Source organism: Cibotium barometz, chromosome 30 (genome assembly GCF_041138505.1).
Source record: "Cibotium barometz isolate CiBa-2024 chromosome 30, ASM4113850v1, whole genome shotgun sequence".
Classification (NCBI taxonomy): Eukaryota; Viridiplantae; Streptophyta; class Polypodiopsida; order Cyatheales; family Cibotiaceae; genus Cibotium; species Cibotium barometz.
Window position 1 is genome coordinate 16,033,453 of NC_141075.1, and position 8,575 is coordinate 16,042,027.

The 8,575-nt window shown below is 38.6% G+C and overlaps 1 protein-coding gene across 1 annotated transcript; it reads right to left on the reverse strand.

The window, feature by feature from the left end:
• Positions 1-1,275: 1,275 nt before the first annotated feature.
• Positions 1,276-7,789, reverse strand: LOC147621210 (subtilisin-like protease SBT2.2). Its single transcript, XM_086824511.1, has 8 exons — positions 7,378-7,789; positions 7,086-7,181; positions 6,894-6,966; positions 6,368-6,650; positions 4,798-5,141; positions 4,284-4,536; positions 3,113-3,400; positions 1,276-1,740 (listed from the first exon to the last, which is right to left on the reverse strand). The coding sequence occupies exons 1-8, from the start codon at positions 7,779-7,781 to the stop codon at positions 1,319-1,321; spliced, it is 2,163 nt and encodes a 720-aa protein (XP_086680637.1). The 5' UTR covers positions 7,782-7,789; the 3' UTR covers positions 1,276-1,318.
• Between the last annotated feature and the right edge of the window lie 786 nt (positions 7,790-8,575).

Sequence of the window (8,575 nt, forward strand, 5' to 3'; positions counted from 1 at the left end):
GAGTCGTGTAGTTATTAAATTATATAACAATAAGAAGCTTATCATCTAAAAACCAAATACCTTCAAACATCATCACAAGTCCTTAATTACTTAAAACATTGACATGACGACACACTTGTTTCGTGAGAATATAACTCCCTATAAAAGTTTGATGCCCTTTAACAAATATGACTAATCAACGGTTGTTTTTCGAGTGCTCCTTGATCATTTAATCCTAGAAAAATTTTGGCATCCTTATTGAGCCAAATGATCACCCATCTAACAATCACTTTTTGAGAATAAACATGTATTTGAAAATTCTATGATGTTAAAAGGTTCAAATGGGCATCTCTATCTCTCTCTATATATTTTATAAAGAACTAGTTGAGAACCCGTGCTTCGCAAGTCTTTTGAGGCTTCCAAAATCAAATTCTACCCAAACCTCCTCCTCCTTTTCAAGAACCTCCAAATTCTTTCCACGTGACAGCTTTGTAAAACTCTTCCTTAAGATAATATAGAGAAGAGAAGAGTAGAGTTTTAGGAACCTCCAAATTCTTTCCAAGTGGCAGCTTTGTGAAACTCTTCCTTAAGATAATATAGAGAAGAGAAGAGTTGAGTTTCAGGAAGCTCCCATATATGGCAAGAATTTGGAAGTTCCAAAAGAAGAAAAAAGAGGTTCGAGCAGGTTGGGCCCTCCCGTAGAGTTTGAATTTAAAGGTTCGAGGATCCACTAGTGCCTTGCATGAGAACTTTTCATTCGACTACAAACTCCGCCTCCACACGAAGAACGAACTCACACCAATCGAGCCCCATTGCCCGGGCAACAGAAATCGAAGGTAGCCTTAGAATAAAAGCAACTCCTTCATATTTGCAACCCCGTCACGCACCCCTGCGCATGGCAAAGGCATTTGCAGCTTCGCTATGTCGTTCGTCTCTCCTCCTACTATAGCTAGCTCTCCCTCATACTTCTACGACAGTAAGGCCTCTATACGAGCGAGAGAGAGAGAGAGAGAGAAAGAGAGAGAGAGAGAGAGAAACGGGAGTTCCTACATCTGAAAAATACAGCTGCCATGTTTCCCAGAGAGAGAGAGAATCTGCGTGCCCTGATGAAACGACAAACACAGAGAGAGAGGATTCTGCGAGGTGCTTCAGCTCCCGCGCACCGTCTGTGTAGCTGTACAAGACAGTTACCAAAGATGGCGTGGATTACACAGACATTATTAGATCAATAATTAATTGGAATGTGTTTCGGTTCCCTATTGTTGAGCTATTTGAAATGGTTATAACAAGGTTCAAGTATGCGCTTGATCATGCTTCATTTCATTTCATGATCTTATAATCAGTAAGTAGTATTATTGACAGAGACGAGGGCAATGGGGATGTGGGCGAAGTGGCCATGGCTGCCGGTGAAGAGGATACTTCCAAAGCTTGAAGCGCGGCTTTTCCATTTGGTGGGCTCAATGGTGATCTCAAGGTCTTGTGATTTTAGGTATTCTAACGTGAAGCGAGAGGGGCTGACCATCACAGAGGCTGTTGTGGGCGCGTTGACGGTGACGTTGTAGGTTTCCGTCACCTTGGCCACCTGAGTCACCGTGCGCGGGACTGTCCGGCTGTCGTTCAAGTATGAAATCGTGATGTATGGAGCATTTAGATCTGTGGGTAGCCCACGGGTGCCCCTATTACACTTGTCTCCAACTTTTCTCCTCACTTCGGCAGCAGCACCACGGATTGTGCATAGAAACTTCACGTAATCCTCATAATCTGTCAACTCAACAAAACGGCCAGTATGATATCATCAATAACTTGAGAAAGTTCTCTCTCTCTCTCTCTCTCACTCTCACACACACACACACACACTTCTCTCTCTCTCTCTCTCTCTCTCTCTCTCTCTATCTAATGTCCACTTGATGGTCATGGCCACAGGCCGAGTCTAATGCTCAGCACCGTGGCCATGCCACCATAGACATGCTCCCCATACCCCATTACTCACATAGCATCACCGTGATGAACATCAACCATAAACATCCATAAACATAATATAGCCAAAACAAAAAGGCCATGGGCGTGAGGAGGCTATTTTTCATTATGCAATCAAGCACAAGTGGTCTCATGTGTGTGATTTTTCCCTATTTTTCATGCTATGCAATCAAGCACAAGTAGTCTTGTGTGTGTTTTCTTCCTTATTTTTCATGCTATGCAAGTGTGTGAATTTGTTTGCAATTAGAGGATATATATAGAAGTGCATATGATATATCTTATTTATTATTTCCAAAATTTAAGTTTGTAAATTAGAGAACACACATATGTGCATATAATCTTTTGTTTCCAAAATCAAGGTTCCTTCGAACAATCTTTCTAGATGATAGTTGAGATAAGTAAATTTATTTGTATATATTTGTGTGTCCTCGTCTTTTTAATTTTGAAGAAAAGTTTATACATATTTAAAAAACATTATTGACTTACAATATTAACTTTTAATATATCAACTTTGATTAGTAAATAACTCGAGAAATCTTTATACTTATTATAGCTACATATCAACATTCTTTTTTCCAAGATAGCCCTTAACATTTTTATAATTTTAGCATCTTGGAGATGATGTCTTTTTAAAATGTTAAGGGCTTCATATTTTTTTTAAGATTTATGAATATCTTTATTTAAAAAAGTCCTTTCTTCGTCAATATATACAGTATTCACTTGATAATTTATAAAAAGTTAAGCAAGTTGCACCCACGGAGATCATTTTCACACAAGCAAGGGAGGCAAGTAATCAAGGCCTGGGTATATGAATTCAAATCACCTTCCTGTGTATTTATGCAAATGGTGTGGTTTTGTTTGCCATAAACATTGTAATAGATATATCTATATATCTATATATCTATATATCTATATATCTATATCTATATCTATATCTATATATATATATATATATATATATATATATATATATATATATATAGATAGAGAGAGAGAGAGAGAGAGAGAGAGAGAGAGAGAGAGAATGATCAATATGGAAAATTATTCAATTGTTTACTTTTATGAATGGTAATCAACTAGACGAGCAACTAGACAAGGAGAAATCTCCATGTTAAGATACCTACACACATCATAATGGGCTCTTGGTAAAGTATACCTGCATCAAATATGAGACCAGGATCCATGGCTGCAGTGGCATTTATTACTCCATTTCCCATGTCAAATGGAGTCGCCTCCTTAGAAGTCTTGGTTGAGATGTAGCTGCCAGTAGGATTGTCTACCTTGACGGCGTTCCCTTTATGATCTCTTACAGATGATGTGGTTGCCATTGCAGATGCAATTCCTGCCGGGCTCAAATTTGAATTCTTTTGCTTTACAAGTGCTGCAATTCCAGTAATGTGTGGTGTAGCCATGCTAGTCCCTGATATCAGCGCAAATTTCTCCCCTACACGTGCATAGTAACACAAGCCCCACAATTTATTATTTTCTTTCCCTTATTATTCCTCATGGCATATACTTTTGTTTGAGAAAGAAAATTTAATTTCAATCTAAAATACTCTCTCTCTCTCTCTCTCTCTCTCTCTCTCTCTCTCTCTCTCTCTCTCTCAATTTCATTGTCATGTATAAAAACTAATTTTAAAAGTTAAAAATGTGATTTGAAATTTCAAAATTTAAAAAAATAATACTAAGGGATTCATTATGGTTTGCTTGTTACATACTAAGGGATACTTATGGCTAGGCTAATCATTAGAGGATACATGAAGATAATCCCTAGTCTTTTTCATATTTGAAGCCTAAGTTTTACATTCTTTTATTACTCCTATGTTGTACATACATAATTGTGAGTTTTAATTGTAGATCCTTGTGACCTTTTTGTTAGATGTTAACAAAATATACTCTCTCTCTCTCTCTCTCTCTCTCTCTCTCTTTGTGAGTGCATGCACACATGCAAACAAGGGAAAATGGGGGAGGGGGAGGGGAGGAAGAGGGAGTGGAGGGGGAGAGAGTCCTTAATTTCATGTAAATCATTGGAAAAGTGGTTTATATTATTGCAAGCTCTCAATCAAGAAATCCTAAGTTCTTGACTATTCCTTGTAGTTTAGTACCCTTTCTTGATTTATCTCCTACCTCCTAAATCCAATCAAGAGCTTAATGGCTCAAGGTTGAGTTTGTTCCTTTAGTGTCTCAATGTTTAGCTCTAAATTAAAAGATATATTGGGTCTAAGTCCGAGCTCTTCAATTCTAATCAAGTGAAAAAATATATGGTTTTTTAAATAAAATTTCCTTCTTGTTAGAGTTAAATGAGATAATTTGGCCATTTTGCTTACCTTCAAAATACCGTGTGTCTACACCATTTGGCGTCCAAGCGGCCCATATGGAGCTTCCAGGGGCTGCAATGCTAGGTTTCAAGATGTCGGCAGCTCGATAGAAATTATCAGCAGGATCTGGACCTCTTGATGAGTAAGAAGCCACTTTGGGAGTCTCATGGCTAAAATTTGCAATAGCTCCCACTATTCTTCCAGAAGGTGCTGCTTCATTGTAGTTTCTTTGGGATGATTTAGTGCAGTAGTCCAGCAAATCCTGCATGTAATGTATGCAAGTTTAAAATTCAAATTCTTGATTATGAGCCACAATTTGGTGGTTAATCAAGATAAAACTTCTCAATTTTGGGATTAATGAAGGCAAGTTTTAAATAACATTTTGTAGATCTTAACAACAACTAGGTAATAAAAGGGTAGTAGGGAGGGTATAAAAGGGTAGTAGGGAGGGTTGCAAACCTTAGGCAAAAATTATAAAATAAAATTTAGCTATAAATCCTAGATGATATTGATGGCTTCAAACCTGTGAGTCACTAGCATATGGGAGAATGATAATAGGGATCCTAAATGGCATGGTATCAGCATGAAAATCGAAGCCTTGTATCCAAGGGCTTACTGTGAAGACTACACCACTTGCAGATAGTTCATCTGCGGTAGCCTCCACTTTTCTCACAGATGCTCTACCCACTAGAAAATTGAAAGTGAACGTGCAAACAAGTATCTTTCCTTCCACCTCCCCTTTGTCAAAGCTTATTGGATCTTGGCATTCTTCAACATCAGATCTCTCCTTATATATTGTTTGTGTGTAATTCCTTCTTGCCTTGTTAGCAAGAACCAAGCTATGCATTCCTTCACCTTTTGTGCCACCTATAAATCAAAACATGGAAACAAAAAAGGTACATCTCTTATAAAGTTTTTAATGAACAAGAAAAAGATAAAGAGCTTTACCATTCTATTAATTGTTTAAGAGCTTTTTGCACTCGTTCATGGACCCTCCCCTACAACCTTCCAATCTTGCTCACAAACCATTATTAGCTAGTTCAATTTGCACTCTCGACCTCAAATCTCTTACTACTATGCTATGTGATTAGAGATAATCTTTCCACCACCATTAACTTTTAGTTCCTAGTTTTAGATGTTTTATTGTTTGCATGCATATTACAACATATTTAAAATACAGTTGTATTTTAGAAAAGAGGTTGCCTAGAAGAATGAAACATCATATGTGCGTACCATGCAATAATTGTATTTGAGAAAAGAGGATCCCTAGTAGAATGGCACATTAGCATTTAAATAAATTTATATTGAGCAGGCCTTTAACTTGCTATCGAGTATCAATTTGGTCACTTACACATTTTATTTATCTTTTTAAAGAAAACTTACAAGTAAAATCATAGGTAAAAATAATTAGTTACAACAAAAGCAGTCTTCTTTGAAACTATAATCATAACACTCAATAGTAAATAGTTTAGTATGGGCATAAACATACTTGCCATGGTGCCTAGGGATCGTAGGGTATTGACCTCTGGATCCCATGACATGGAAGGCTAAGGAACTTCAAAATAATAAGTCTTGTAGGGTTTTTGTGAGATAGGTGACTTTATATGTTAAGCTTTTAATGCCTTTTAAGATTGCACTAGGTTGGTAAAGAGAGTGGACATGATAAGAATTAATTAAGGACACTAACTTGTTAAGATTGCACGAGGTTGAGAAGAATCGATTAAGGAAACTTCTAATGCTTTGAAGATTGCAATAGGGTGACACTAGCTTGTTAAAGAGAGTGATGGCACTGAAAGTTAGCTAGGTTACACACACCCTACATGCCACCCCTTGTAGAAGGGGGCTCTAACCCATGACCTCTTGTAGAGGGGGTTAAATAACCCATGACCACTTGTAGAGGGGGGCTTTAACCCATGACCTCGGGACTCTCGAGAACCACCTTAACCAAACTAATGCCAAGTCCGTTAACCAAACTAATGCCAAGTCCGGAGGAGAACCACATTAACCAAACTAATTCCAGCCAAACTGTATAAAAAAAAACAGCTTAGATAGGTTTTTAAGATAAAGAATTGATGGATAATATTGCTACTTACGTGAGAGGCCAAGGCCTTTGATGGTCCGATTATTTCCTAAGATGATGGAGTTGGAATAGGTGCGGTCATGGTGGGATGCAGCAACCGTGAAGATCCAAGGGCTAAAGGACACAATGCTGTAAGGGCTAGGGCCTCCATTTCCTGCTGCCTGCACTACAAACACCCCAGCCTTCACAGCTGAAAGCAAGGCCAAGTCCAAAGTGTTGAAGTAGGTTGCCACCCCCCGCGGTGGCGTACTTGGCCCAATCGACAAATTCAATATATCCACCCCATCCTCCACCGCCTGCGCATTACTTTCGAGCTATAATTAGAAGCATGAAAATCTCTTAATTACTGCAAAAGAATTACAATTAAACCCCCTTGAGGATTAACGATATATGAATTCCATCCTTAAATCTTAGGGCCACACTTGCACAAAACTATTGCTTTGCAGGGATTACAGTACAATCTAATCCGATTAACTAGAAGATATATGTAAAAACATTAATCGCCCTGAGAGTTTTTTTTTTGTAAATTTATTTATTACCTTCTCTAATGCTGCAACCACATCTGCATAAAAGCCTCCGAATCCAACATAAAGTGCTTTGTATATTGCTAATCTGCATTTTGTCGGCACAAATAATATGCGGATAGTGATTTTTTTTTAAAATTCTTGCTTTTTGCATGCTAAAGACTAATTAGAATCAACATTGTTTTTTAATATATGGAATTAGTTTACCTAGCTCGAGGAGCCATGCCGCTTGCGTTTCCAAAGAACATTCCGGCAACTTTGACGGCAACGCCGTGATTCCCAGCAGCTGTCGCAGCCGTGTGCCTACATTAAACGAGATTATGGCCTTAGAATATTGCGCATAAACCAGAAACTAGATCTACCACCCCACGTACGTGCAACAGAAGAGAAACTCACGACAGATTAACATGCAGTAACAGAAGAGAAACTCACGACAGATTAACATACAGTAAGAGAGAGAGAGAGAGAGAGAGAGAGAGAGAGAGAGACGGGGGCTTACGTGCCATGGCCATCCCCGTCAAAGGGAGAAGCGTAATCTCTGGTTGCATTGAATAAGCCACTAGCTTTAGCGGCTTTTGCAAAATGGCGAGCTGCAACAATTTTGCCATTGCAAGAACCTTGAGGGAACTCCTGCGCAACCTCGCACTCTCCTTTGAAATGGTCGAGACCGTTGGTGTTATTGTACAAGTGGAGCCTGCTGTTGGCGAAGCTCGGGTGTGTGGGATCGATTCCCGTGTCCACCATGCCTATCACAATGCCTTCTCCTGCACCATCATCTCCTCCTCTCGATGCTCTCTCCCATGCCCCTTTTGGTAGATTCAGGTAGCTCGGTGTGTAAGTTGTCAGCTTCCTCACCCTCTCATCTCTCTCTACTGTTACTACCTCCTCCATTCTTGCTATCATGGCCGCCTGCTTTTTTCCAAAGTCAACTTCTTAATATGGAATAACAAGCGTGTCTAACATCGATTTAAACCTTATTTTAGTGATGTGTACATTGTTTATGAGAAACTCAATCCATAGCACAAGTTTTAAACCTTCTTTTACTGATGTGTTTATGAGAAACTCGATCCATAGAACAAGTTTTCTCTTGCACTGTGGGATCACCACATGTTAGATCTATGAATATTTGGCATTTAGATACACCGCTTTAATGAATTTTGAGGTAGTAATTTGTAAACCCACTCCTTTTAGGACCAAAACCATGGATTTTTTCACCTTTTCGATTTATAGCCCCCCTACTTTTAGGACCACAACCATGGATTTTTTCACCTTTTCAAGTTATAGCCCTCCTATGTACGTTAATTTCATGTAAACGCAATCCCCTTCTTACATATTCCTAGGTCAACCCCCTAGGCATGTAAGCTTTCTCCAGCAATTGTAGGACACCAGGGTTCAAACTCCAGCACCTATCTTGAGAGTCAAACCCCTTACCAACCAGGCTACACTAGGAATACATCTCATAAGATTACCAATTTTATGACATAATGAACTCATCATTCCGAACCATCTCCAATATTCCATTCTACAAGATCATAACCATTCAAAATATGTTACAATGTCAACTTAGAGGCTTAAGACCTTCCAAAATGGCACACTATCACATTGTATTCTTTTCTAAGACAAAATTACTTTAGCTTTTTCTTCTCTTTTTTCAACTCACTTTGTTTTCTCCTTTCATGTAGTACTGAATTTTTATC